Source organism: Salvia hispanica, chromosome 2 (genome assembly GCF_023119035.1).
Source record: "Salvia hispanica cultivar TCC Black 2014 chromosome 2, UniMelb_Shisp_WGS_1.0, whole genome shotgun sequence".
Lineage (NCBI taxonomy): Eukaryota > Viridiplantae > Streptophyta > Magnoliopsida > Lamiales > Lamiaceae > Salvia > Salvia hispanica.
Genome location: NC_062966.1, coordinates 16,091,818 through 16,118,782, shown reverse-complemented (window position 1 = coordinate 16,118,782; position 26,965 = coordinate 16,091,818). Strand labels below are relative to the sequence as shown.

Genomic DNA, 26,965 nt, shown 5'->3' with positions numbered 1-26,965 from the left:
TAGTACTGCATATCTTTTTCTAATAAATTTATATTTAATCATTTTATAGTTTGCTAGTGTTTTTCTTTGTTTTATCTCTTCTAATTTATTTATTTTTCATTAATTTCTTAAACAAATTATCATGAGGTATAAATCATCAATGTAGTAACAAACTAACAATGAATTATTTATCTTAATATATGAAAAAATAAAAAAAATACTCCTATCATATATACTCTCCGTCCCATAATAAATGTCGTACTTTACTTTTTCATTTGTCTCACAAAAGATGTCACATTCCACTTAACATACAAAATAAAATCTCATAAAATCTTTTGTCATTTTCTAAGTGTGTCATTTGTTATGAGATGGATGGAAATATTTAATTTAAAATTTTACTTTTTTTCCTAAATGTTGCATAATTATAACATGGAATTATTCCGACAACACTTAATGAGATTGTTTTTTTCATCACTTCTATCCGATATGTGTTTTTCATTATTTAGAATACAGAATTAATGAGCAATTTCTACTACACCTGCACGAATCATGATCGTCGGATAAATAAACCTTTCAAGTATCAATGTTCCAAAATTGATACTCCATTTAAAACATGATATCAATTAATCAAATAAAGATATTGTTGAGAATAATCACAATGTTTGCTCAAGTTTACAAATTTACTCAATTTTTAACTATTTCACTCATAACATCATTTTTTTTCTTTTGCAAGTTTAGTTTAGTAGTGAAACTACGTGGTTAATACTCCCAAATGACATTGTTTTAGGACACACGGCATACTAACTTTACTGAAAATGTAGACCATGCTGTAAGTGTATGCAAAGTGAAAAAACAGTAACGTAAATGCAACCATTTAAAACGATGGAAAAAATGGTCATGCAAGTGCAAGTTGTGCAACCAGTCTAAGAGTGTCCATAATGTAATTACGTAGTAACAATCTATGGACTCAATATTTTTTATATACTCCGTACAATTTATTACTTTCTCAATATACAATCACTTTTACTAGTAGATACTATTATATGGAAATCTAGTGATAAATTAATTAATGCAATGGTTTCTTCTTTAAAATGTTGTCTTATACTATAATCCTAAACAATTTTTTCTTAAATTTACAGGTTACATTATGTAAAGATTGAAGGTTAAAGTCTAAGTGCTATAATATTCTACACATGAAAACATGCATCGAGAAAACCATATCAACTCCAATATAGTGAACTAGGAAGTTCAATGAGTTAGACAAGATTGTGCATCTACTAGATCTGGTTTTGCATAGTAATATTGAAGGGTATTAGATAAGCAATGATAAGTAATTAAATATAACTACTCCCCCATGGTAGGGGAGCTGCATATGCCTTGGTCTTTGTGGTTTTGGAGGCTTTGTTTGGTTTTCTGATTCTTGTTGTTTGGACGTCGGTTGCAGTACATGATGTTTTCTAGACGATCTCCTTTTCTTTTGCTTTGGGTTGGGTTTGGCTTGGTGAGGATTGTGGGGTTTTTGTGGTAGCCTATGCCCCATGGTCTTTGCTTTTCTTGGCTTTTTTTTTTTGTGTTTTGTAGTGACTCTGGTTTGCTTGTACTTTTGAGCTCTTAGTTCGTCATCGAGTCATGGCTTGAGCATGTTTCACGATTATAAAAAATGAGCAAAACTAGGGAATATATAACAAAACATAAAATATGAATAGAAGAGATACAAAAGAGGGTGTTATAAGTTAGGATTCTCATTGAATATTATAAGATCCCAATAGTTCTGAAGGCTAATCGGCGACTATTTTCACCAAAAAATAAAATAAAATCGACTCCATTTATGTATCATCACTCAATTTAGAAGTCATACGTTTACATTCATTAATAATTCAATAAAATGCAACCACAAAGAAGTGGAATTCATACAATCTCACAATATAAGAGAATTAAGAATTTTCACACGAACTGGGTTGCGTCAGTGTGCTAACTAATTTACAGTAATAACTAATAATTTTTAATTCTGTGTATTAAAATTATCAACACAACGACATAATTATACCAATCCAACATATAGATTTAAATATCAAAACAAAAACATAAGTTTATCAACACAAGAATATTGATAAATTTATGTTTTTGTGTTGGTATTTTTAACATACAAAATTGATATTAGTTATTACTATAAATTAGTTAGTATTTGATCACACACCTGTAAGAACTATCCAAAAAGCCACAAATCCGCCGGATATCTATCTATCTATAAATATATAAAAGGGAGTTTTGGAGATATTTACAAAAGTGTCATTATGAATATTATAATAAAATAAAATAAAATAAAGACTTCATCATCATAAATCATAAAGTATACCTACTATGTAGTTGGTGCAGTGGAGTACGTGAAATCTTCCTATAAATTATGCGTCATGGATTCCTATCACGTATGCGCATTTTCAGTTTCTTCATTGTCTAGACATATAGTATTTAGCAAATACTCTGGAAACCTATTATTAATCTGGATTTATCTGTACATTGCCTGCTCCCAGTGTTTACATATGCTTACGGAATGTTACTCAAAGTTTCCGCTCTTACATTGACACTTTTTGCGTAAGAATCCATATCTTTGTTTGAGTAAAGGACATTAAGATTTTTATCATTTTTTGTTCATTGAGATAATTCAACTAGATATTTTATTTGCTTTGATGAACGGATGGCTCGGTAAGATCACTTTGGAGATTTTATTTTCTAAAATCATCATTCATTCACTCTTGGTATCATCTTTATCCTGTGACGTGTGGGGAGAAATTTACAAAATTATCATTTAAGTTAAAAAAATTTTTTAAATTAAATACATGTAATCCAAAGGCCATTAAATGTGTGTGATTAAGTGAAGTGAACGTGAGGTTATAATATGTTACGTGTGATTAAGTGGAGTGAGTGACAGGTTTTACTATGTCATTTAAATTTGGTTTAAACGTTTGATTAGAATTCCAAATAAAAATATTTTTTGTCCTTTCATCGAATGCATGTGGTGCGAATTGTTCGATTGTGTACTTTCATGGGTCTCATCTTATGGTTTGCTCTACAGATGATCGTTTTAATACATATTGATTGTTGATTTTGTGCATAGCAAATTGATTTTGTTCCTTATTTTATTGTAGTTTTAGGTGAGACGGATGACTTTAAAGATGACTAACGAGTTATTTTTCTTATAAGTTCTGTTGAAGAGTGACGAATTGTGAAGAATTAAAATTAATATTTTAAAAATATAGTAATATAGATTACTAAAAAAATAACTTTCAAATTTATATATTAAATATATAAATTATATATTAAATTTTTATTAACATAATAATAAATATATAAATTAGAAACTTCAAATTTACTGAAAAATATATTTAAATTTCTAAAACATGCTTTAAAATTTCTTGATATTTATGTTTTATTTTGCATAAATCTCAAAATATTAGTATTTGATCATGTTTATATTTGAGTTTAAGCATATATCTCAAATTTATCATAATTAAATATTTTACATTTTATAAATATAACTAATTTTCACCATTATTTATTGGATTGAACGCATGTTAATTTTATCGGTAGCAACCCGATTAGCCCGCTGGGCTAGCCCGAAACCCGAGCTTTTAGGGTTAGGGTTGAACTTTTATAACCCGAAAAAATTATAGCCCGATTAGCCCGCACCCGATTGACCCGCAACCCGAATAAGTTTGGCCTGAAACCCGATGGGCTGGCCCGATTGACATCCCTAATCGTAACTAAGAAGAGAGAGAAAGACTAAACAAGGTAGACAAAATCAACGAACTCACGAGGTAATATTAGATCTTCCTAATAAAGAGTGTGTGCAATGATTTTAATTAATTTTAAAGCCATACAGTTGGAGAAACTATTATATTTGGTCAAATTTAAAATCATTCAAAAACTTTCAAACTCGTATGTAAAAAATCACAATATGTTAATTTGTTCATAATTACTATTTCACATGAAAAAATCAAATATCTACATGTGATATATTGTTGATGCTTTCAGGCAAATGACATTATCTTAATGAACAAATGATTATATTTAACGTACCTACAATAATGTTCATATATAATTTCTCAAATGTTATATCAGATAGTATAATTTTGCTAAAAATATCAGAATTTGACCAAACTTCATAATCTTTTCGATAATTTATCTTTAAAAAAAAGGTTAAATGACCGAATGAATTACAAGTCGGTTATTTTCTTGATATGAAAGACAATAAACTAGTATTGTAATTAATATGTTAATTTCTTTGTTTGTTATATTTATTAAATGAATACTAGATTTCAAAAGTGGGATGAAGGGAGTATTAATCTGTGCATAATACAGGTATGATACTAGTATATCTAATCAGGTAGTCCAAGTGAGATGATCTATAGAATCTCCTTGTGAATGCCACCCAACCATTGGAATTAAGGATCCCCAGCCTACCCGGTCACATGAATAGGGTGATGATCTCGGCCTCAGTTATGTATAGTTTGAATGCTAAAAAGTATAATTTTTTTTATGAATTTATATATCCCTCACAAATTTATTAATTTTAGTATGAAAAAAAGAATAAGGTAAAATATTTAGGCTTCCAATTCATACATTATTTTTCCCCAAATCAATATTAATGTGGAAATTTTTGATGTATAACTATGTAGTATAATTTACCGGAACGTTACTAGATTGACCAAAATTTAATGGAAAATAGTACTAAAAAAAATTTGGCCTATAATTATGCATGTATGCCCTAATGCATTAGGTATCGAAAAAGAAAAGCGAGGAAAAACACGCCGCAAAATTCTGAAAACCTACTTATATAAGGAGGCATAAACCTGCTCAAACAAAATATCTCCTCCTCATTAAACCCTCTTGCTTTTTAGGGTTTTTGAGAATTCACTCCTTTTCCTGCACTCAGCCGCCGCCCCTTCTCACAGTTTGTTATGGGTAAATCAAGCAAGAAGGTCACTAAGGTTTGCCTTGCACCTCTTCTAATGGTTCATTGTCTGTTGTTTTCCTTGAATTTCTTTTGATTTCGTTACAAATTACAATCTTTTTTGTAGGCTGAAGCAGCCGCTGTCGTCGCTACACCCATCAAGTCCTTGAAGAAAGGTTTGTTTTGTTTTTCGCCATCGTTCTTCTTTGTATGTTCTGATTCTCTGTATGAATTTGTTCCATTTTGGTTATGTTTGTTTCTGATAGGCAAGAGAGAAGCAGAGGAGCTCATTGAGAAGAAGGTGGTGAGTGCTAAGAAGCAGAAGGTGGAGGAAAAGAAGATTGAGTCCAAAAATGACAAGAAGGTGCTTAAAAAGAAGGTCGAATCTTCGTCTGAAGACGACTCTTCTTCAGAATCTGAGGAACTCCCCAAGGTTTGTCCTTTTTTCTCTTTGAAATGTATTGAGATTGACTTCCATTTCTACTCTATAAGCTGCATAACTTTTTTTTGTGTGTGTTGTATTTGTTGGTAAACTTATACTCTATGTAGTACTTGGTGTATTGTTAGCTCCTTCAATTTCCAATTAAGCATTTGGAGATTATTAAATTGTTTATTTGTATGCGCTATGACCAGGTTAAGCCACTCCCTGCCAAGAATGGGGTTGCACATTCAGATTCAGACTCGGACTCAGAGGAAAGCAGCGGTGTAGAGGAAGCCCCTAAAAAGGCCCCTGCTGCTCCGGCAAAGAATGGAAAGGCTGCCCCTAAGAAGAAAGAGGAGTCGAGTGATGATGAATCTTCTGAAGATGAGAGCAGTTCCGATGATGAGGATGTTCCTGCAACTAAGAAGGCGGCACCTGCAGCTGCTGCCAAGAAGAAAGATGAATCATCATCTGAAGAGGAGTCCAGTTCAGATGAGGATGATGCTCCGGCCAAGAAAGCAGCTCCAGCTAAGAAGGCAGCTGCACCTGCAGCCAAGAAGAAAGATGAATCATCATCTGAAGATGAGTCCAGTTCAGACGAGGATGTTGCACCGGCCAAGAAAGCTCCTGCGACCACCCCTGCTGCAACAAAGAAAGAGGAGTCCAGTGATGAATCTGAATCAGAAGAGTCTTCGGAGGATGAAGATGAAAAACCGGCCAAGACTCCCAAGAAAACTGTAATTGCCACTCTCCATGTGTTTTCACTTCATTTTTGCAGTGTCCTTTGTATGACCATCCATCCTTACATGAATTTTATTTTTATTATGCAGGGTGGAGATGTTAAAATGACAGAAGCTGACAATACTGTGAGTGTTGCACTTGTTCAATGCAATTTGTTTATTTGTATACTAGAGCATATAGCTGTTGATTTGTTGTTAGGTGAATATGTTAGAAGGGAGTTAATACATGAAAACTGAAGTCAGCAGCATTTGGTCTCTATGATGCTACTATCTTTGTTTAATCTTGATTGTTAAATTCTGCAGCCCAAGACCCCTTCCACACCCAATGTCCAATCTGGAGGCTCAAAAACCCTATTTGTTGGAAACTTGTCTTTCTCTGTTGAGCAAGCTGATATGTGAGTTCCTTGTCCTCAAGTTATTAATTAATTATGTATTCTTGTAAGTTTCTTTGATGATTTTTTTTATTTCAGTGAGAACTTCTTCAAATCTGCTGGGGAAGTTGTAGATGTTCGTTTTGCTATGGGCCAAGATAATTCATTCAGGGGCTTTGGTCATGTTGAGTTTGCTACTGCTGAAGCAGCAGCGAAGGTAAAAATCTCCTTTTGACTAAATATTCTTGATTTCCCCCCCTTGTATTATATTGCTGCACATGTAGAATAGCTTTACCAGTATGTAAAATTATTTATATAAATTATTATTCCCAGAAACTAACTTATATTTATAATTTTCTTATAGGCTATGGAATTGAATGGTCAAGAGTTGCTAGGTCGTGGAGTAAGACTTGACATGGCAAAAGAAAGGGGTGCTGCCACTCCGTTCAGCGGGTGTGACTGCGTTATTACTTAGTATCTCCATTCTTATGTATAGTTTGCTCCAAGATGATAACTTGTTATGTTTTTTATAGTGGCCGTGATTCACAATCCTTCCAGAGGGGAGCAGCAGCTCAGGGGCAAACAGTGTTTATTCGTGGATTTAACAAATTTGACGGTGAAGACCAGGTAAATCTTGGGATGTCCATATCAATTTTCTAGATTTCTAAAGCTCACAACAAAAACTGATATCACTAATAATGAATTTGCAGATTAGGAGTGCTCTTGAAGAGCATTTTGGTGGCTGTGGTGAAATCACTCGGGTTTCTCTCCCCAAAGATCAAGAGGGTGGTGTTAAGGGGTCCGTTGTCTCTCTCTCATCTTCTGCAGCAGCTGCTGCTTATAATAGGAAGTTTCTGTTGATTTTATGATTTTGAATTTCTATTGCTCCTAAATATGCTTATAACTTTTCTTCAGGATTGCTTATGTTGATTTCACGGAAGGGGCTGCTGTCAACAAAGCTTTGGAGCTAAGTGGATCTCAACTTGGGGACAGCACCTTGTATGTTGATGAGGCCAAGCCAAGGGATAATAATGCTTCTGGTGGTGGCAGAGGGGGTGGTAGAGGTTTTGGAAGAAGTGGTGGTCGGGACTCTGGTGGCAGATTTGGAGGAGGTGGGCGCCGTGGTGGTGGCCGTGGCGGTCGGGACTCTGGTGGCCGTTTTGGCGGTGGTGGCCGTTCTGGAGGACGTGGATTTGGCAACAAACCCAGCTTTGCTTCATCTGGTGTGTAACCTTTACATGAGATTATTACATTTATTACTACTGCTTCTCTAATCTTCTGACGCATCTTCATCGTCGGAATTTGTGCAGGAAAGAAGACCACATTCGACGACTAGTAGACGAGTCCATAAGTTCTGGTGTATTATCAAGGCCCGTGCTCCACACTGGCATTTGAGTTTAGGAAAAGTTTTGTTTGTTTACTGTTTAGGGGCAGCATAATTTAGTTTTGGTTGCTAATCTGGATCAATTAATGTTTGGATCTTGTGAGTTCAATTTTGTGCTATTATTCAAGGTTATGTTTGCTCATTTTTCAATTTTTATTTTAAGCTAATGTATGGTTCTTGATTATTGCAATGTTACGTTATTTTAGTGCAAGTTCTGCGCTAAATTGAACACCAGTTTAATTCGACTCTTAATATAGATGAAGTTCTGAAAAAAATACTGCTTTGCTAGTTGCTACTCACCTTCAAAGTTTATATTAAATCTCCCATAATTTTTTTTTATTAATCGAGTATGTGTTTTTTCAATCACCTGTAATCGACTACCTACGTTATATACATATTTGAAGATTAGCCGCCTAATATGGAATCAACCCGCTTATTAGCCGCAGCCCCCAAAAACTTCATGCAAATAGGCGGACTTACTCCGGCCAAGGCCAATATTGCCGCCGGAATTCCCCATAGTGAGTCACCGCAGATGAGCCCTGATGCCACGGCCGGCGACAGCTCGGATGCCTGCTGCTTGTTATTCATCTGCCACACAAAGAGAATCAAGCTCCCAACGCACATGTCAATGGCAAAGTAGCCCCCAAGATAGAAAGGAATGGCCATGCACATAGGGCTGGGGATAATCCTATAGATCCTATACTTGCTCTCCCACTTCCTCAGCACCACGATCAGCACGTTGATCAGCACCGCTGCCACGAAGCACCCGATCGCCAGTATCAAGCAGTTCTCTGGGAGCGACGAGAAGCCCTCCACCCCCAAGAGTGCAATGCCTCGGTACATCAAGGCGTAGGGGGCTGGGAACGTGCCCTCCGGGTCCCCTACGTTGTACGCCTTGTAGAAGAACCAGAACACCAGTGGAGAGAGAACACACCCCATGGCAGTGCCAAGGACTTGGCTGACGAACATGGATCGAGGGGAGGATAGTGTGAGGTACCCTGTCTTGAAATCCTGCATCAGGTCAGAGGCAGTTGAGACGATGCTCATCATCACTCCGCATGAGGCTAGCCCTGCAAGAACTCCCCCTTGCTGGAGCCCCACCCATGAGCTGAACACGAGGATTGCAAGCTTCCCGTAGTTGGAGGCCAGGGACCAATCCGTGAGGCCACAGCCGTAGGCATTGCAGAAGGCGAGGACCGGAGCTATGATGTAAGCTACTAGGATTTGGTACCACTTGAGCTGAGGGAAGATGTACGGCACCACAATTATTGAGATGAGAGCTAGCAAAATGTATCCGCCTATGGCTACTCTATTGGGGATTTGGTCCTTTAAGAAGTACTCGGTTCGCCTACTCTCGTTGTAGTCCTCTGCCGAGTCCCCTTCTTCTCTCTCATCCTCTGACTCGCCCCTATTCACTAGCTTCTGCATGAAGCTACTCAGTGTGAGTACAGCCATGTACACCACTTGGAAAAGGCCGTCACCAAGAATCATTGCAATAGCAAGAAACACTCTGTATCCTTGGATGCCATGAAGGCTGTTTCCCGGTATGTCCGCACTGTACCAATTGCCTTTCTTCGACTCGATCACCGGCCACATAATGCCCCAAGATATTATGGCTCCGATCAACAGTGATATGTTAACCATGTAAGGGCATATCATCCCCACACCCACGTATGTAGAAGAGAAGTCAAAATAAAATCTGCATTGCCACTAAATTAGATTACATATTTTGTTGTTCAACATATATACTACAATGGGTTGATGAAGGAACCTGCGGTTGTAGGCTTGGAGACCGAATGTGGGGAAGCTGCTAAAGCCACAGCCGTCAGCAGCTGCGAAGAACCACTGGAAGAAAGCCCACAAAAAGCTCCCAACAAAGGCTTTGAAAAGAACCCACACTTGTTTCCTGCATTAGCTTCATCCATCAAATTAAACAACAATCCAATCTACATAAACACTAGTGTGTTGAAGGCACAGAACACACTTAGCTAGCTTGGCTCCTTTGGGAGTGTGGAAGCTGTTGATAAGGTAGGCTGTGGCAGTCCCACTTGGATATGTCAATTTGTATTTCAAAATCATCACCTAATTAATTAATTTCAGTTAGCAAGAATTTGTGTAAGAATTGATGTAGTAAGAGAGCAGACCCTTCTTAGCGGCATGATTGAGAATAGGCCGACGAAGCTGACAGCAAAAACGAAAGCAGTCATCCATCCAAGGCGGAGTTGTTTGACATTGTTTGGAGTATTTCCTGTTTCAGCTTGAGATGCTGTGATTGGACTCATCGCCAGCAAATAACTTGCAGTTCCACCTGCGAAATGCAGATCATTTCCCCCAATTCGGCAAAACCCTAGATCAATTTAACTGATGAAATTGATATTCTGCATACAGATAGAGATGCACTTGCACTTACTGCTAAAAGCAATGCCGGAAGAGGCGACGACGCAGGTTTGAATCACAGTATTCTCCTGCCTGGTGAAGGGCTGCTTGAGAAGGCCGCACTTCTCGATCATCACTGTCCACGCCTTGACGGCGGCGAAGCCGAGAAGCCCTGCCGCGACGTTCAACGACGGAATAACACCGGTGGAGAGATTGAGCTTGCAAACTATGACATTGAACACAATGCTCAAAACGAGACTAGTGAACATCGCTCTGAAGGTGATCTGATCCAGCCATGGCGGCACACGCATCTCCTCGAAAGCTTTCTCCATCGCCGCCGGGTCATCCTCGCCGAGGCCTCCCTCACCGTCTTCCACCTCACTTTTCCTCATCCCTACTATTCAAGATCGATGTTTGTTTTTGCTTTTTCTACTGAGCAAACAAAGACGATCATGTAGAGAGAGAGAGAGAGGAGAGAGATATTGCATGAGCATGAGTAAGGGGATCTCCACTCAACCCCCGAAATTGCAGCCATAGTTGACACTCTGCTCTTTTTTCTTTTCTCATTTTTTTTTCCTTTTTGCTGTGTTTTAGTTCGAGCCATAATTAAATTGAGCTTTAGGGTGTATACTGTTAATTAATTATGTAGTGCTTTTTTTTTTGTCACCAACTATTCATCATATATTCAGTAGTATATAAATTTGATAGTGTTTTGTTTGGATAGAATTGACGTATGAGTTATTATAAATAATTCTCCTAATATAAAAAGAGCAACACTAATACTCCCTTCGTTGCAACACCTGCATTGTTTGTTTAGTGAGTTAATGAAGAGAGAGTAAAGTAAGAGAGAAGAAAAAGTAGAAAGGATATTGTTTCTATTTTTAAAAACGTTTCATTTTTAATGGGATAGACAAAAAAAGAAAACATTTTATTTCTATTGAGACGGAGAAGTATTAGCCTATCATTGCAAGGAAAAAGTCCTAGATGGATAGTGGTAATAAACTACATAGACTATGGATTTCGAGATAATTCATTCATTGAATTTATCTACTAATTTATAAGGTTTCGAAATACTATAACTGTTGTAATTAAACCCTCCTAATTTTACAACCTTTGCTCTTTCAAGGTTAACTCCTGAAGTCCGTGTATATTTGTAGATTTCCAAATAGATAAAGATAAATGTACATGTATATAATCCCCTTATATTTTAAATTAAATTGGATTGGATTAAATTTATATAAATTATTATTATTATTATTATCAAGTACGGAGTATGTTATTTTGTAGATTTTGAAGTTGATTTTGAAGTATGTTATTTTATAGTAATAAAAGATTAATCTTTTCTTAGATTTACCAATTTAATTTCAATATTATTTCTTTACTTAATTATTACAGAAGGGTCAATATATAATATGAAGAATTGATTTATTTTTAATAAATTAATGTTTATTAATTGTTTTTAATGTAAAACACCAAAAATGACAAGTTTTGTACATGTACAAATTTTATGTATATGCTAATGTGAATCAATTCAAAATTTTTTGGTGCGATTACAATTAAGATTTCGTTTAAGTGCACATCATGCATTAGTTTCTTTTATTTAAGAAAAAGTTAAATTTGTTTTCTAATATTGATTTAACTGATTTTTTTTTATATAAACATGGACACTGCCAGCTATTCCAAATGCGTGTGATTTTGATTAACTTCTTTAATGTGAAAGTTACCAAATGAATTTCACTATATTAACTTATTAAGGTACTCACGTCTTATTTGCATTCTCATTTTCAATGTCACCAGTTCTATATTTGCCAGTGAAGTTTGTTATTGAATAAGATATTTGCCTTAACAATATTTTGATAACTAATTAAGCTTGTTTTCATTCGAATATAGTTAAATTCCAAATGAATTAGTAATTGCTTTGACGTGCGATTTTCATATCTTGTCGTCCTTGCTAAAGTAATTCAATAGACCAGCTTATTTAGCTGTTAATTTAATCAAATTTAGATTACTGAGTAGTGTTTATGTTCATGTAGGTTTGAGATAATATTAGAAAAGTTATGTGATTGTAGAACTTATAAATTGGGCTATTAACGAGTTATTTGATTCGTGAGAGTTTGTGTATGGATAGGATATGATTAAAATAGGTGTTGACTTCCATTCATGTAATTGATGTCTTAGAATTTAGGGTTACATGAAATTATGTTGACTCTCCAAAATTGAATTACTCATAAGTCATAACTCGTCTCAAACTAATCAACTGCGTATGACTAAATTTAAATGCTACAAACATTAATCAACGATATTTTTGTAAGATAAGTTTGCATAAATTGCATATACTACATAATTTCTCTAAATTTAAATTAAATCTAACCGATTATATATATTTAAATCCATTTTACCATAAATCTTATTTTTTTACTCAATCACCACTATTAGATTTCAACAAACATAATTGCATACAAATCCCCACTATCGCTAATGAAAGTACTATTCCATCATCATCATTGTTAGTACTTACTCAAGCATAATGAAATTACCGTGGAATCTGGATTAATATGTAAAATTATTTTTATTTGCTTCGGCTATTTGATTCGCCACTATTGTAATAATGAGAATTATTTTTATTTATGAACACTGTATTTCCTGCATACTAGGAATATAAAAAAATCCGTTTCCCTTTATTAGAGTCTTCTGAGTTATGACAAGTAAATTAACCATTAATGACGATAAATAACTCTCCTTAAATTCAGCAAGAGATCAGCCTTGAAAAATAATCGAGCATATCCTATTCAATAATTATTACGTGAAGGATAATCGGGTAAAATAAAAAGTCAACAAATTTGTATAAATCCCTCATATATCGGATTATGGAAATGACAAAATTACCCCAATTATTTATTGGTTTGCAATTTTGGTAAATAATTAGGCAGTAAGTCAACTGAATAGATCACGTTGAATTAATATCTGCCAGAAATAAAATGGCTGGACAAAAATTTCAAAACAGTGTCTAACGGTTTTCTTATTAATAAAGATTCTAATGATATGTGCTGGCAATTAAATACTTATTTGGGATGTGAAACGGTAACAATATAAGTACTCTACTAGTAATTTCATTGTATACATTAATACATAATTCTTAAAATAATTTAGAAAAATAAATTAATATATACTTAATAAATTTTATAAGTGGTTTGAGGCACATATAGAATGCGGTGATAATGTTAGCGTATAAAATCGGTTATTTAATGATGAAATTAATATAACAAGTAAATAATTATATTGAAATTTAGTAGGATTAGGATATATAAAATCTGAAATCCCCATGCATCGGGATTCATTATCCACTCTAATCCCGATTGCTCTCTCTCCCGATTTCAGAATCTCAGATTTGTGCACCAACTCTCTCTCTCTATAAATACAGATACACGCCACATATTCGGGAAATTTTCTCCAACAAAAAGGAAGAAATCCTGTAGAAGAGGTGTGCATGATGAGTGAAAAGGCAGAGAACATGGTGAGAGAAGAGGGAGAGGGCTTTGAGGAGGACGGCGAGACTGAGGAGGCGGCGTTGGAGAGGGCTTTCGACGAAATAGAGGTGCCGCCGTGGCAGAAGCAGATCACGATTAGGGCGATGGTTACCAGTTTGATTTTGAGCGCCGTCTTCAATGTCATAGTCTGCAAGCTGAATCTGTCCACCGGTGTGATTCCGTCGCTCAACGTGGCGGCGGGGCTTCTAGGTTTCGCCGCCGTCAAGGCGTGGACGGTTATGATCCAAAAGTGTGGCCTCCTCAAGCAGCCTTTCACCAGGCAGGAGAATACTGTTATACAGACTTGCGTTGTCGCCTCTTCCGGCATTGCTTTTAGCAGTACGCCTCTCTCTCTCTCCATACGTACATATGCAGTTTTTTTATTTTGAATTAAATTCTACTGTATTTAATTATTTGCAGAATTGCTTTGCTAATGTTTGTTCTTAATTCTGAACTCATTTGTTTAAGCACGTTTCTTAATGCTAATTCTATATTGTGGTAGAATCGTACTTAATTTCATCGTGGTTGATGCAATGATTCTAGGGTTCCAACCTGCTCAAATTTAAATTTCATCTCGGTGTCAATGTTTAATTGATTGTTGTGATAAATTGTTTATATGATGTTTTTGTAATCAATTATCAGGTGGGACAGCAAGTTATCTACTGGGTATGAGTCCATTAACAGCATCGCAAGCTGATTCAGGGAATACTCCGATCAACGTGAAGACACTCTCTCTTGGATGGATTACTGGGTTCCTTTTTCTTGTCAGCTTCGTAGGCCTTTTCTCGATTGTGCCCCTAAGAAGGGTATATACCTTTTCCTTTATCCTCATCGATCATCGTCCAAATTTCCATATTTTAACTGCTAGTTTACAAATTGAAATTTTGGTTTCAGCTGATGATCTTGAAGTATAAATTGACATATCCAAGTGGGACTGCCACAGCCTACCTTATCAACAGTTTCCACACTCCCAAAGGAGCAAAGCTAGCTAAGTATGAAAATTCTCTTCTCATTCCCATTCTTGGTGCGATTTTCAATTGTATGGCTATTGATTTGATGTGAATGCAGGAAGCAAGTGTGGGTGCTTTTCAAATCTTTTGTTGGTAGCTTTACATGGGCTTTCTTCCAGTGGTTCTTCACTGCTGCTGATAACTGTGGTTTTAGTAGCTTCCCCACTTTCGGCCTTAAAGCCTTTAGCCAAAGGTGTGATATCATCTCCACCCTGATTGAATCTCACTCATATAAACAACTGCTTGTTAGTTAATTAATTACTTGTTCATCAATTTCTTTACAAATGCAGGTTCTACTTTGATTTTTCGGCTACATATGTGGGAGTTGGAATGATATGCCCTTACATGGTTAATGTTTCATTATTGATTGGAGCAATCATCTCTTGGGGCCTTATGTGGCCGGCGATTGAGTCCAAGAAAGGCATCTGGTTCCGCGCAGACTTGCCTGGGAGCAGCCTTCATGGAATCCAAGGATACAGAGTGTTTCTTGCCATTGCAACCATACTTGGCGACGGCCTATTCCAAGTGGTATACATGGTTACACTCACAGTCAAGAGCTTCGTACAACAGAGCTTGCACAAGAATGACAACATTAATCTTGATGAGGGAGATGTAGTGGAAGACTACAACGAGAAAAAGAGAACCGCATACTTCTTGAAGGATCAAATTCCCAACACAACAGCCATAGGTGGATACATTGTTCTGGCTCTCATCTCAACATTTGTAGTGCCGCAGATCTTCCATCAGATCAAGTGGTACCAAATTCTAGTAGCCTACATAATAGCTCCGGTTCTCGCCTTCTGCAATGCCTATGGCTGTGGCCTCTCTGATTGGTCCCTGGCCTCCAACTATGGCAAGATAGCCATCCTGGTGTTTAGCTCATGGGTGGGGCTAGAGCATGGCGGGGTTCTTGCAGGGCTTGCCTCATGTGGTGTGATGATGAGCATTGTGTCGACAGCCTCTGATCTGATGCAGGATTTCAAGACAGGGTACCTCACCCTATCCTCCCCTCGCTCAATGTTCGTCAGCCAAGTCATTGGCACTGCAATGGGGTGTGTCCTATCTCCTCTGGTGTTCTGGTTCTTCTATAAGGCCTACAGCGTAGGTGACCCCAACGGTGCGTACCCAGCCCCCTACGCCTTGTTGTACCGTGGCATTGCACTCTTGGGAGTGGAGGGCTTCTCGGCACTTCCCCACAACTGCTTGATGCTTGCAATCGTGTGCTTCCTGGTGTCTGTGGCCATCAATGTGCTCACTGTGGTGTTGAAAAGGTATGAGACCAAGTACAGGATCTACAGGTTTATCCCTAGCCCCATGTGCATGGCTATTCCATTCTATCTTGGAGGCTACTTCGCCATTGACATGTGCATTGGGAGTGTCCTTTTGTTCGCGTGGCAATTGAAGAACAAGAAGCAGGCGGATGAGCTGTCGCCTGCTGTCGCATCGGGGCTCATCTGTGGTGACTCTCTGTGGGGAGTTCCAGCGGCGATATTGGCTCTGGCCGGAGTGAGTCCTCCAATCTGCATGAAGTTTTTGTCTGCCTCGGCGAACAAGCGTGTTGATGCTATGCTTGGCGCCTAATTTCGTGGTTGAGACCATGTTTCTTAATATTTACTTGAAAAGATTTAGTTTTTATTTTCATTTTCATTTTCATTTTCATTTTCATTGGTATGATTGTTAGTTACTATTGCTAAATTTGAGGGCTGATGATAGTTGGCTCGCTTTCATTTTTATTATTTCATTATTGTAAAATCTGCAAGATATTATTCTATTACAAAATTAGTCAATCGTTTTCTTTACTCTCGTTGCAAATTCAATTAGATATTCAATTGAAAAGAATTATGTAACGTATTAGAAAATATAATGATATAAAAATTGTAGAGTAGGTGCGGTGCCTCTCTAATTAAAAATAGAGTGAACTACACAAATGGTACCCGATCTTTCACTTTCGCAACACAAAATATAACTGCATAAAATCCCGTGCCGCCCAAGAAATGAGTCATCTTCCTTAGGACGGAGGGAGTATCATTTTTGGTACCCAGTGACAAAAATAACCCTAGGTACCAAACATGTAATTTTTATTGTTATGGAGGATATTTTTGTAAATTTTCATTAAATAGCATCAAACATGTGATTATTTTTTTCTTCTCTTCTTTCTTTTTTCTTCATTTTCTTCTTTCTTTTTAGTATTTTATCTTCCTTTTGTTTTTTTTTTTACCTTAGTTTATGTTTCTTCTTTCTTTTTAGTGTTATATACATACATCTAATTGCATTCATAATATAAATAAAAAATAAAAATACCTAATTAAGTTAATTATTTAAAGTAATTAAATCAGTTGAATATTTTTTATTAAATTATTTTATACTCATTTTATAGTTGAAACACCTGACTAAAAATATTCAACTTTTTATATCACTATGAATACAATTCACATTATTAAATTTTTATTAAGGCTATATTGATTAATTACTAATTTAATATAAAATAATAATAACTATTATTACATAATATTATGTGATTCATAATTTATATAATTATACTACAATTATTAATTATTATCAATTTTTAGTATTATAATAATAATAATCTATATTGATTAGTTACTAATTTAATGTAAAATAATATTTACAATTATTACATAATATTATATGGTTCATAATTTATATAATTATACTATAATATTTTATTAATTACTATCAATTTTTAGTATTATAACAATAATAATTAAAAATGATGGATAATTATATTTAAGTATATTTAAATGATATTAAAAATAAATTAATTATTAGTTTATAACATCAAAATAGTAATATTAATATTGATTAATAATAATAGTATAAAGAATTAGGAGAATGAGAGAAGATATTATAATAGTATCACTTTTGGTACAAATTTTATGCATGCCCAAAATACCCTCTATGACATAAATGGGAAAATATATTTGTTTAAAGGGCATTTTGGGAAGAAAATTGCATCAGGTATCAAAAATGTGATTTATAGGTACCAAGAACGATATAAAATAAATATCAGGTACAATTTACATGCGAAAGTGAAAGATCAGGTACCATTTATGTAGTTCAGTCTTAAAAATACTAGGAGTACTAAACTAATTTTTGTGTACTTAACAAACTATCAAAAAGATAATACTCACTCCATTCCATAGTAACATAGTTATTTTGTTATTTTGGTAATAGTAATAGAATTCTTTCTCTTTCTTTTAAAAGTCAACACATTTTTCCACACATATTTTACTTTTTCTTACTTTTTTTTCTCTTCATCTCTCTACCTTTTTCATTTTCCACTTTATTCTTTCTTTACTTAACTCACCTAACACAATTTTTCTTAATTTTCGTACCGAAATTTTTTGTCTCCATTACTATGAAACGAAGGGAGTATGACACAGAGAGTTTTCGTGGTGAAGACTGTATCAGTTTGGATTCTTTGGACGCAATCCTAAAAAAGATTAATTTTTTTTAGAATTAAAATTTATAGTGAATGAAATGGTGAGATATTTTTAATCCAATTATAGATTTATATAAATTGTTTATAGAGTAGTAGTACTAGTAATTTTAGCGATTTGGTGGAATCTTACTAATCTAAAGTGACAGTTTGGTGAAAAGACCTTAATATCTTTTTTGGAGGGAAAATGGAAGATGACGTGTAATAGACTGATAAATAAAAAATTGTTCCGAAAACATTTTCTGCAGTTTGAGATGACCTTTCCATATTCCCAATTGGCGTATGCGAGAAGTTTTGTAGTATCTATCCCTATATAGTCATTCTAAGAGGTTGAGTTGAAGAAAAAAAAGATAAATTGTTAGACAAAATAATTGTCCAATACAATTAGAGGCAATGAATTTCCAAACAAGATTTACATCTCTATAAGCACCATTTACAAGTTACAAGAAGAGTATTACAACAACAAAAAAATTAAATCTTGAAGAAAGTTGAGTCAGAGGCCAGACGCCGGTGGAAGGATTGTCGGCGAGGCAGGGAGGTCGAGAGAGGAGGCAGGTGGTGCGGGCGCCGATTCAAGGCCGGCGAGGCAGGGCGGTCGAGAGAGGAGGCAGGCGTAATCGAGAGTAGGGAAGGGGAGAGTATTGCGCTGGGCCGCCGGCGTGGTTCCTTGAGGGAGGAAGAAAAAGATCCACCTCGATCTGACGACAATTTTTTAGAAAATTTTGAAGCCTAAGATTACGTTTGGGCAATTGTGATAAATTTACAGAAAGAATAATGGGGAAGGAAGGGATAAAGGAGGCGTGTGAAATGAAATGTTAATGTGTGCATTTGTAATTTTATTTTCATTAATTGTGCGTTTATTATTGCATATTAATGGGGTGGGTGGATTGGTTCATGCTTCAAGATTGTTTATATTTTAGTTTCATTGGTTATTATTTTTATTGGTAATTAAATTTTTTATTGGAGTGAAAATAGCAAAATATCTAATTTAAGAGTATTTTTTGATGGAATAAAAATAAAACCATCATTAATAAAAAAATGAAGATGTTTATTGATTTTAAGCGTAAACGGGTACTACTAAATACTACTCCCTCCGTCTCAGATTTATAGTCACATTTAGTTATGACACGAGTTTTAAGGAATTGGTGGAGTGTGTAATTAATGAAATGAAAGGTGGAGTGTGTAATAAATGAAATGAGATGGTGAAGTGAGATGCTGGAGTGTGTAATAAATGAAGTGAGTTGGTTGAAGGTGGATTCCATTTTGACTTTTTTGTTTTTTATTTTTGTTTTGATTTATTTTAATTTCGATAATGGCATTTGGGTGTAATTTTAGTGAATAATGGGATAAAATTTTATGTCCAAATATGAAAAGTTCTAAATGTGACTATAAAGGTGAGATGAACTTTTATGGCAAAATGTGACTATAAATGTGGGACGGAGAGAGTACTCCGTATGGTCTAATAGAAGAAACTTATTCGATTGTCCCTTGCCACTTCAATTTAATTTTGAAAAGACCAAGATTGACCATAAAACTATCACGTGGGGTGTGACTATATAGAATTAGAGGTTGTAATAGCAGAGATTATAGAACAGATTTTTTAATTGATAACATAGTCATTACTTTTTGAATAGTAGTAGTGTGTTTTAGTGCAAAAAGTTAGTTTTATAAAATATTACTACAATAAGTTATAAACATTGAAATTAATAACCATATGAGATAATTGCATATTGATAGTTACTCTATTTTATTATTATCATGTTGTTTTATCATAACCGGTTTTATGTTATTGAACATTAAGAGTGATTAATTATTTTATGTTAATATTATGAATTTATAATTTTTAAAAAATGTGATTACTCTGTAGTAGGATCCAAACATGTTGTATCCAAACTTATAAATTTTGTATAACTTCTTAATATAAAGAATAGTGTGAATTGTCACATTATTATTTTTACTCTATTTAGATTATAAATTAAAATTTTATATGTATTTCATTCATTGGAGAGTAATAAATTTTTCATTTAGAGTGAGACAAGATAAATATATTTATGTTTTTTTTTGAATCATCACATTGCTTTGAATTCATATTTTCTATATATTTATTATATTTTGTATCAATTATTTGAAACTCTTATGTCATGTGAGCACAGGTGTAAATACTAGTCAATCTAATTAAAGACTGTCGAATATCGCGTATCTATCTATAAACACGATTAAAAAATCGCGCCTTGCGTTTGCTCAATCCCTAAATTCAACTGCTCTATTTCCCAGCAAAATCAAACTGAAATCTGACAATTTTTGAGCTTTCTGATTTTAGATGTGCGTATGTATGACTGATCTCAGTCGCTGTGGTTTGCTGCTGCTGGCGGCGGCGGCGATCTCTCTTTTCTCCTCTCACACTGTTTACTGCGACGGCAGCGGAGACGCGGATGTGCAATGGCAGATCCTCACTAAATTAAACTACTCCTCGCAGATTCGTCTCCATCCTCGCCTCATTCTCCTCGTCACTGTACCATGTAATTGATACCCATAATCTATCTAATTAATCGATTCACACGTATGGTAGAATTTGGTGTTGTTACCTGTGTACCGAGCTATAACTAAACACTGGACATATAGGTTTGCGATAGGAAAACATGTTCTTTTTTTTTGTTTCTCCTTCAACAAACATGTTCTTTATTTGTTCTATTAGAGACAAAGAGTAACATATATCTGCTTGTTTATAGTTTGAGAAGTTGTGTTCAGCTCAAGCACTCACTGAGAATCGATATAAGAATGATTTAGCTCTAATGCTGTGCTATTTACTTATGGATCCGTGAATACTCTGATGGTTCCACAAGTAACTATATTTCACATGTTCCATTTCTATTCCCCTTGTGTTGATGTTCTGCAATCTTTGTGAAGGGTCTGGTGAGTCACGGTCCCTTATGAAGGGATTGGCTCAAGCGGTTGCCAATGATGAAATGGGGCTTGGTACCTTAAAGCTTATGGTCCTATACAAGAATGTGGAGAGGACTCTAGCCGATGCACTTGGTGCCACTGATGGAATAACAGTGTTTTACTACCATAATTCCCTGTCATATAGATATCGGGGAAGACTTCGAGTCCAGAGCATATTGCTTTCTGTGCATTATGTGGTGCAGCTTTCTCCCGACGAGAAACCTCTTAAAACTTTAACCACTGCAGAAGAGCTAAGTATATTCCTTCATTCAACTGACAAGGCTGTAATTCTCTTTGACCTTTGTGGTTGGACTCCAAGATTGCTTGCCATGAACGAGTCTACAATTGGAAATGATCCAGGTATGTTATGTTTCTACCTTCTGAATTGACCTCTGTTGTTTTGATCACATGAGTAATAAAATGAAACCAACTAACAAACTCAATAATTTCAATTCTTTTCTTATATGATTCTGACAGAGGAAGGACTGATAAATCACCCAGGAAAAGGTTTTGTTGGAGCAGACTCTGAAATGGAGAACAATGGAACTCTCGTGGTAGAAGAGAAGGATAACAGGAAGGTGGATGGTAGTTTCTTAATTCTCAACTTTATGACACTCACTAGAGGAGCATAACAAACTTTTTTGGTAGGTAAAGAAACACTTTTATTCTATGTGTGTGAATAGGATGTGGAGAACGGTATGCCAAGCTGTGGAAGTGATGTTGGATTTAGTGGAACATCTTGGCTGAATCAGTTTAGCACTGTAAATAATAGTCTTTCGAAAGAGGTACAAAATGTTACAGTTAGTGCTGGGGAATCCTGTTCTTTATTTGAGTTGCAGCAATACAAAGTGTCTTTTCAGAAGTTCATTGAAGTTGCTAGAGAATTCTTCTTACCTCCTGAGAAGTATAGATATGCTGTGATTCATGAAAGATCACTTCTTCCGTTGCTAAATATTGAAGAGCCAATTCATGGGTTCGTTTTTGTTCAATTTGCCGGATGTCCGAGTTGTTCTCAGGTTCTCAAAAAAGTTGATGATCTTAAAGCTATACTGCAATCCCAGCCCTCGCCTGTTTCAGAGGTAAATTGTATTTTGATACCTCTAACTTCTTGGATCTCTCAATATCAATGATTTCAATACATCTTTAGATATCAAAATTACCAACTTGTTAGAATGTAATGCCAAAACAATCATAGGGATGACCTATGCATTCACATCTCTTTCCTTTATACCAATCGCCTCTTTACTAGTTACTGTAACTAAAGTTAACACAAGTCACTGACATATTACTCCCTCCGTCCCTTGTTACTTGAGGCGTTTCTTTTCAGCACAAGGTTTAGGAAATTGTGTTTAGTGGGTTAAAGGAGATAAAATAACAGAAAGAAGAAAGAATAAAGTAGGAGAGAAAAGAGATTGTAAAGTAGGTGAGGATAAAGTAAAGATTCGATGTTTTGTTTTTAACCATAAAGAGAAATGACTCAAGTAACTTGGGACAACCCAAAATAGAATACGACTCAAGTAACTTGTAACTGAGGGAGTATTTGATACGAATTGGAGGAGTGGAAATAGGGAAGTAGTTGGGCCAACTGATGTGGACTTATTTGTATCAGTATTATTTTAAATTGTGACTTATTTGTGTTATGCACTTTGTGCTTAACTCTAAAAACCATGGTATACAAGTTACTATAATGAATGAGGCAAGAAACTGTTTTTTTCATCATAATTGGCTAGAATCATGCATTATAAAACAAACTGTCAAACTTTATCACAATATGTTCACATCTACTTCTGTACTTACTCACTGCCTTATGCAGGTTGGAGATGATCCTCATGGAATTGATGCAGCTTTGCCCACAAAAAGGCCTTCAATGCTTCTTTTCATTGATAGGTCATCAAACTCAGTAGAAATAAGAAGGGAGAGCCAGGAAGCTCTGAATGCTGTTAGAGAGTTGGCAGAACACACTCATGGACAAGACATTAAGAGGCCCGACAAAACATTAGATACCTACAAGCATCCAAAACTCCAGCATTTTGCACTATCAGAAAAAAATATTCTTCAGGATAAGATGTCTATCACGATCATGAATGAGGGCCAACAAGTTACTCTTGAAAATTTGGTCTCCAATTTGCAAGGTCTTATGTCTGTGCAGGAGATCTTAACATATGCACTCAAGAAAAAGGCAGAGAGGAAACTAAGTTCTCTTGCAAAGGATGTAGGGTTTCAACTTTTGTCCAAAGATTTTGCCATTGAAGTCGTAGAATCTCAGCCATCGCACAATGAGGACCAGTCTAATCTAGTTTCAGGAGAAACACACGTGGAAGATGGTCAAGAAGGTGTTGGTATACATAAGCAAATACCAGCTGATGAGTCTGATAGAAGGCCTAATGTGGTATCCAGTCCTGATGTTGAATATACAGTGTCAGAAGACAAAGAAGATGATAGTTACACATTTTCATCTGTAGAACCAAACCAAGGTGATGCTGATGAGTCTGATAAGAGGCCTAATGTGATATTCAGTCCTTCTGATGTTGAATATATAGTGTCAGAAGGCAAAGAAGACGTTAGTAACATCTTGTCATCTGTAGAACCTGAGCAAGGTGATGCTGATGACTCTGATAGGAAGCCTAATGAGGTATTCAGTCATTCTGATGTTGAACATATAGTGTCAGAAGGCAAAGAAGATGATAATAGTAATATCTTGTCATCTGTAGAACCTGATCAAGGCGGTGATAGTTTAAGTATCACAGCTGGTAGTGCTCAAGGCTGGAATGTTGGGGAGACAGGCCACTCTGTAATGGAGGACAATGAACAGAACACCAAATTTAATATTTCATTTTTCTTTTTGGACGGCCAATACAGATTGCTTGAAACTCTAACTGGAGGATTAAAGGTTCCATCAGTTGTCATAGTTGACCCAATTTCCGAGAACCACTATCTCTTAGATGACCAATCGGTTTTGAGCTATTCTGTTCTATCTTTATTTGTTAATGATTTCCAAGCCGGAAAGCTTCATCCATATCGACAATCATCTGATATAGTTCCTAGCCCGAGAGGTGCTCAAAGACCGCCTTTTGTTAATCAGGATTTTCATGAAACAGATTCCATTCCCCTTATTACGACCCATACTTTCTCTGAATTGGTTCTCGGTAATAATTCTGATCCCAGGAATTCTGCCAGTCCTTGGGATAGGAATGTATTAGTTCTTTTCAGCAATAATTGGTGTGGGTTCTGTCAGAGGATGGAATTTGTTGTTCGGGAAGTGTACAAATCTGTTAAAAGTTATGCTTATATGAAGACAAATAGATCAAGGAAGGTTAAATCGGTATTGGAGGCAGGTGAGAAGTTCATATTTGTGCCTGTGATCTGATATTCCTCAATTGTCCATGAAGATTTGTTTCAGTTTTTCTTCTCTTTGTTTAAAATCAATTTCCTTATATGTTTTTTTTTTTTGCCTGGTGATGTTTCCTTTGTCAAAAAATCTTAGTAGTTCTTAACGGTCTGTGAGGATGACATCAAGTCACTGTGCCTCTTATCCTTGTGTTGCACAAGGTTGTGTGAATTTAGATTATTCTCTGCCCTTATTTCGGAATGGTAACGATCCACCACCTCCTTTTCTTACATGCCTTGGAAAATCTTTTATTCATTTACCGTCATTGAATTTTAAATGGAAAAATAATACACTGCTTTGAGTGCGTACTTGGATGTGAACCTATGGGGTTGTTGCTCAGCTCAATGATGTGCTTAGTTTCATTTCCTCTTTGGATTTGCTGTACCTTTTTATAATGTTTTTAATGTGCATATAAATTCTCGTCTTGACTAAAGTTGTTTGCACATAATCTACTCGGAAGTGGTAGTCTTGATTCTTCTATATGTTCTGATTCTGATCAATGGCTTAGAATTGTTGCAGAACACACTCATGATGTGGTTTTAAAGCTTCCACTTATTTATATGATGGATTGCACGCGGAATGATTGTGGCTTCATCATTAGACCAATACTGCAGGTGCGAGTTACAGGATTACAGATTTATGTGTGTTGGGTGTCTATCCAGTACATCTTGCTGCCTTTTATTGTGGGATGGTAATATGGGTCCCCATGATCCCATCCTTATCAAAACTAAACATTTCTCAGCAACTGTAGATTAACATGCAGTACTAAAACCTGTAACGTTGCTAGAAATTGTTGAATCAATGTTCATGGTGCACAGTTTATGTATGGGAGGTAGAAGGATACTTAGTCGTGTCTCGGCAAAATATAATGAATATTTGTCATGTATGACAAATGTCTAGGTTTCTGCATAAGCATAATCAGGACAGTCTTGGTCTCTAAAAAAATTAAGAGTTAAATGTTAAAAGCCTTATTACCCTTTTTAACTCTGGTTTTGCAATTTTTTCTAAAACATATTTAATTGTTTCTGCCTGTGCACCTGATATGTGTAAATTTGCAGAGGGAAGTTTATCCACTATTACTGTTATTCCCGGCTGGAAGGAAGAATGAGACTGTATCTTATGAAGGAGATAGTATAGTATCTGATATAATCAAGTTTCTGGCTGCTCATGGCAGCCATGTAATGGACCTTATCACGAATCAAGGTAATTGTGTAATGGTACTTTCTCATGTTCCTTTACATGGACCAAGTATCAGCTTATTTTTCTACTCCACTTGTATCCTCAGGTTCAGACGAACTATTGAGTCAATCTAAATATAATTCTGTTAACCCTTTCCTGGGTTAGATTTTCTACAGGACCACAAGTCTGTTAAAGAGGAACTGGAGACTAGGAGCTTGCACCATGAAGTTCTAGTCAGAGATCTAGTGCAGAATGCTGCTGTCAAATACAAAATTGATGCTCAGCTACCCTCTAAATTGCAGGAAAAGCCTGAGTTGTCTGTTGGTTGTGTTCTGAGAGCAACGGAAAAGCTTCTGGACGTTCACCCCTTTGACGAATCAAAGATTCTAATAGTGAAAGTGGACGAAAGAACTGGGTTTCGTGGTCTGATAATTAACAAACATATTAGTTGGGACTCTCTTGAAGAGCTTGGAGAAGGAAGCTTTGAATATCTAAAGGAGGCGCCCCTTTCTTTTGGGGGCCCTGTCATGATGCGCGGGATGCCTCTTTCTGCGCTAACACACAAATTTATTGAAGGCCGATCTGTGGAAGTCATGCCAAATGTGTACTTGATGGATCAGGTGGCGACGCCTAGCCTAGTTGAAGATATAAGAGGTGGAAACCAATCTGTTGGTGATTTCTGGTTCTTTCTGGGATATTCTAGCTGGGGTTGGGAACAACTGTTTACTGAGATTGCTCAAGGTGCTTGGAATGTAAGCAAAGGCGATGTAGAACAGTTAGAGTGGCCATGGCATTAACACGAGCGGGCGGCTGGAAATTTTGGGGGTGTGCTAAAATAGTTGAAATAGTTGTGAATCTTGAATCCTGCAGCTGTTTGTAACTACCTCTTTGACTAATCTACTTGCTTCATTTTCATTCTTTTCTTCTCTCCATGAAATTAATATGCTAACTCGGTGTGATATAGAACAAGTCGATACTATACTATGCAAATTGTTCAAGAGTGTGTGGTTTACTAGTATACTAATCCAAGGTCGATTCAAAAGAGCATGGTATGGATGTAACTAAGGTGGAATACTTTCATTTAAAACCAATGACTATGGATGGATGTAGGTTTGGTATACTTGTTCGGCAACCATCACACAATATCGGAACCATCATTTTTGTATATTAAGGGTGTCCGGTTTGCAAGATAGTATATCATGTATTATGTAGTATTGCTTGGTTAATGAGATAAAA

At 35.8% G+C, this 26,965-nt stretch overlaps 5 protein-coding genes across 7 annotated transcripts; 3 read left to right on the top strand and 2 right to left on the bottom strand.

Moving 5' to 3' along the window:
• The first annotated feature begins 4,815 nt into the window (after positions 1-4,815).
• On the top strand, positions 4,816-7,988 carry LOC125205493 (nucleolin 1-like). The gene is made up of 12 exons (XM_048104469.1): positions 4,816-4,967; positions 5,058-5,106; positions 5,197-5,363; positions 5,564-6,088; positions 6,182-6,217; positions 6,395-6,486; positions 6,562-6,679; positions 6,827-6,915; positions 6,996-7,089; positions 7,173-7,261; positions 7,378-7,685; positions 7,773-7,988. The coding sequence occupies exons 1-12, from the start codon at positions 4,938-4,940 to the stop codon at positions 7,796-7,798; spliced, it is 1,623 nt and encodes a 540-aa protein (XP_047960426.1). The 5' UTR covers positions 4,816-4,937; the 3' UTR covers positions 7,799-7,988.
• Positions 7,989-8,147: 159 nt separating this feature from the next.
• On the bottom strand, positions 8,148-10,181 carry LOC125205492 (probable metal-nicotianamine transporter YSL7). Its single transcript, XM_048104468.1, has 4 exons — positions 9,991-10,181; positions 9,831-9,928; positions 9,618-9,752; positions 8,148-9,545 (listed from the first exon to the last, which is right to left on the bottom strand). The coding sequence occupies exons 1-4, from the start codon at positions 10,126-10,128 to the stop codon at positions 8,252-8,254; spliced, it is 1,665 nt and encodes a 554-aa protein (XP_047960425.1). The 5' UTR covers positions 10,129-10,181; the 3' UTR covers positions 8,148-8,251.
• A 22-nt stretch (positions 10,182-10,203) lies between these two features.
• Positions 10,204-10,614, bottom strand: LOC125206365 (probable metal-nicotianamine transporter YSL5). Its single transcript, XM_048105631.1, has one exon. It carries the CDS (start codon positions 10,612-10,614, stop codon positions 10,204-10,206), a length of 411 nt encoding a protein of 136 aa, XP_047961588.1.
• A 2,972-nt stretch (positions 10,615-13,586) lies between these two features.
• Positions 13,587-16,484, top strand: LOC125205171 (probable metal-nicotianamine transporter YSL7). The gene is made up of 5 exons (XM_048103994.1): positions 13,587-14,088; positions 14,392-14,555; positions 14,644-14,741; positions 14,818-14,952; positions 15,050-16,484. The coding sequence occupies exons 1-5, from the start codon at positions 13,710-13,712 to the stop codon at positions 16,338-16,340; spliced, it is 2,067 nt and encodes a 688-aa protein (XP_047959951.1). The 5' UTR covers positions 13,587-13,709; the 3' UTR covers positions 16,341-16,484.
• A 3,969-nt stretch (positions 16,485-20,453) lies between these two features.
• Positions 20,454-26,648, top strand: LOC125205170. 3 transcript variants are annotated; one of them, XM_048103992.1, is made up of 8 exons: positions 20,454-20,738; positions 21,127-21,522; positions 21,640-21,740; positions 21,846-22,241; positions 22,976-24,497; positions 25,070-25,164; positions 25,609-25,753; positions 25,906-26,062. In XM_048103992.1, exons 1-8 carry the CDS (start codon positions 20,540-20,542, stop codon positions 25,920-25,922), a joined length of 2,871 nt encoding a protein of 956 aa, XP_047959949.1. In that variant the 5' UTR covers positions 20,454-20,539; the 3' UTR covers positions 25,923-26,062. The 3 variants fall into 3 exon arrangements, with proteins under 3 accessions (XP_047959949.1, XP_047959948.1, XP_047959950.1); XM_048103991.1 differs by having other exon boundaries at positions 20,462-20,738; positions 25,895-26,648; XM_048103993.1 differs by lacking the exon at positions 20,454-20,738 and having other exon boundaries at positions 21,507-21,522; positions 21,640-21,747; positions 25,895-26,648.
• Positions 26,649-26,965: the final 317 nt, after the last annotated feature.

What these genes read in the sequence shown, in the direction of transcription:
- LOC125205171 (XM_048103994.1), top strand. Translation starts at nt 13,710, where the DNA reads ATGATGAGTGAAAAGGCAGAGAACATGGTGAGAGAAGAGGGAGAGGGC. An exon ending in CGATTGTGCCCCTAAGAAGG is followed by an intron (nt 14,556 to 14,643) that starts GTATATACCTTT and finishes TTTTGGTTTCAG; the next exon opens with CTGATGATCTTGAAGTATAA. An exon ending in CTTAAAGCCTTTAGCCAAAG is followed by an intron (nt 14,953 to 15,049) that starts GTGTGATATCAT and finishes TTACAAATGCAG; the next exon opens with GTTCTACTTTGATTTTTCGG.
- LOC125206365 (XM_048105631.1), bottom strand. Translation starts at nt 10,614, where the DNA reads ATGAGGAAAAGTGAGGTGGAAGACGGTGAGGGAGGCCTCGGCGAGGAT.
- LOC125205492 (XM_048104468.1), bottom strand. Translation starts at nt 10,128, where the DNA reads ATGAGTCCAATCACAGCATCTCAAGCTGAAACAGGAAATACTCCAAAC. An exon ending in CAATCATGCCGCTAAGAAGG is followed by an intron (nt 9,929 to 9,990) that starts GTCTGCTCTCTT and finishes TTAATTAATTAG; the next exon opens with GTGATGATTTTGAAATACAA. An exon ending in AAAGGAGCCAAGCTAGCTAA is followed by an intron (nt 9,753 to 9,830) that starts GTGTGTTCTGTG and finishes AAGCTAATGCAG; the next exon opens with GAAACAAGTGTGGGTTCTTT.
- LOC125205493 (XM_048104469.1), top strand. Translation starts at nt 4,938, where the DNA reads ATGGGTAAATCAAGCAAGAAGGTCACTAAG. An exon ending in CATCAAGTCCTTGAAGAAAG is followed by an intron (nt 5,107 to 5,196) that starts GTTTGTTTTGTT and finishes TGTTTCTGATAG; the next exon opens with GCAAGAGAGAAGCAGAGGAG. An exon ending in CCAAGACTCCCAAGAAAACT is followed by an intron (nt 6,089 to 6,181) that starts GTAATTGCCACT and finishes TTTATTATGCAG; the next exon opens with GGTGGAGATGTTAAAATGAC.
- LOC125205170 (XM_048103991.1), top strand. Translation starts at nt 20,540, where the DNA reads ATGTGCGTATGTATGACTGATCTCAGTCGCTGTGGTTTGCTGCTGCTG. An exon ending in AGCCCTCGCCTGTTTCAGAG is followed by an intron (nt 22,242 to 22,975) that starts GTAAATTGTATT and finishes TGCCTTATGCAG; the next exon opens with GTTGGAGATGATCCTCATGG. An exon ending in GGACCTTATCACGAATCAAG is followed by an intron (nt 25,754 to 25,894) that starts GTAATTGTGTAA and finishes TTCCTGGGTTAG; the next exon opens with ATTTTCTACAGGACCACAAG.